At 42.0% G+C, this 1,092-nt stretch overlaps 1 protein-coding gene across 1 annotated transcript; it reads right to left on the reverse strand.

Annotated features, from left to right (window-relative positions):
• Positions 1–558: 558 nt before the first annotated feature.
• Positions 559–978, reverse strand: LOC119430028 (histone H2B 1/2). The gene has a single exon (XM_037697470.1). The coding sequence runs from the start codon at positions 954–956 to the stop codon at positions 582–584; it is 375 nt and encodes a 124-aa protein (XP_037553398.1). The 5' UTR covers positions 957–978; the 3' UTR covers positions 559–581.
• Positions 979–1,092: the final 114 nt, after the last annotated feature.

Genomic DNA, 1,092 nt, shown 5'->3' on the forward strand with positions numbered 1-1,092 from the left:
TTACATTATGGAAAATAATGACCTTTATCACAATATGCTAATTTTTTTAGAAGGACCTGTACACTACAAGAGAAGTCATTTTTCTTCAGCTGTCAAGTTACTCGTAACATTCTCTTTTAAGGTCTCTGTCACTGGTTCTCTAGTAGAGGTTGAAAAAGTTAATATGTATGCATAAATCTAATGGTTAATATTTTTAAGTTAACAATCTTAAATTGTGTTAAAAAAAATTTAATCCGCTTTTCAAGTAATTTGTTTTCATGAGTGTTTATGTACACTTGACAAGATATTCACTGGACATTATAGTTTTGCTAGATTCATTTAATTGTAACAACAAAAAAAGATTATGCTTTATGTTGGTTTTGGCCATCATGAATAAGATATTTGAGATTGACAACTGGACCACTAAGTATTTTAATTAATATTTAATTAGTTTTCTTCAACATTCACCTAACAAGTGTTTCTAGTTTCATTTTAAGTGTAAACAAAGCATTTAACAATATTGTTAACGATCATCTCTTTAGAAGAAGAGGTGGGTGGCTCTTAAAAGAGCCTTTGGTTTCAGATGATGATGAAGAGCAAGTTTACTTGGAGCTGGTGTACTTGGTCACAGCCTTGGTGCCCTCAGACACAGCGTGCTTGGCCAGCTCCCCGGGCAGCAGGAGGCGCACAGCGGTCTGGATCTCCCTGGAGGTGATGGTGGAGCGCTTGTTGTAGTGAGCCAGGCGGGAAGCCTCGGAGGCGATGCGCTCGAAGATGTCGTTCACGAACGAGTTCATGATGCTCATGGCCTTGGAGGAGATACCGGTGTCGGGATGGACCTGCTTCAGCACCTTGTAGACGTAGATGGCGTAGCTCTCCTTCCTGGTCTTTCTCCTCTTCTTTCCTCCCTTGCCGGCGGTCTTGGTCACCGCTTTCTTGGAGCCCTTCTTGGGCGCAGACTTTGCTGGTTCAGGCATTTTTCTATCGGAGTTTCCGACGATGAATGTCCGCAAAGGCAGAACGGGCTTGTCTTATTCACACACCAAGCTAATACAGCTGTGCTGTAACCCGTCTGTGATTGGCTGAGCTCTCAGCAGCCTTGAAGCGGGAAGA

This window comes from Nematolebias whitei, unplaced genomic scaffold (assembly GCF_014905685.2).
Source record: "Nematolebias whitei isolate Nwh7 unplaced genomic scaffold, NemWhi1 Nwh_scaf_17411, whole genome shotgun sequence".
NCBI lineage: Eukaryota > Metazoa > Chordata > Actinopteri > Cyprinodontiformes > Rivulidae > Nematolebias > Nematolebias whitei.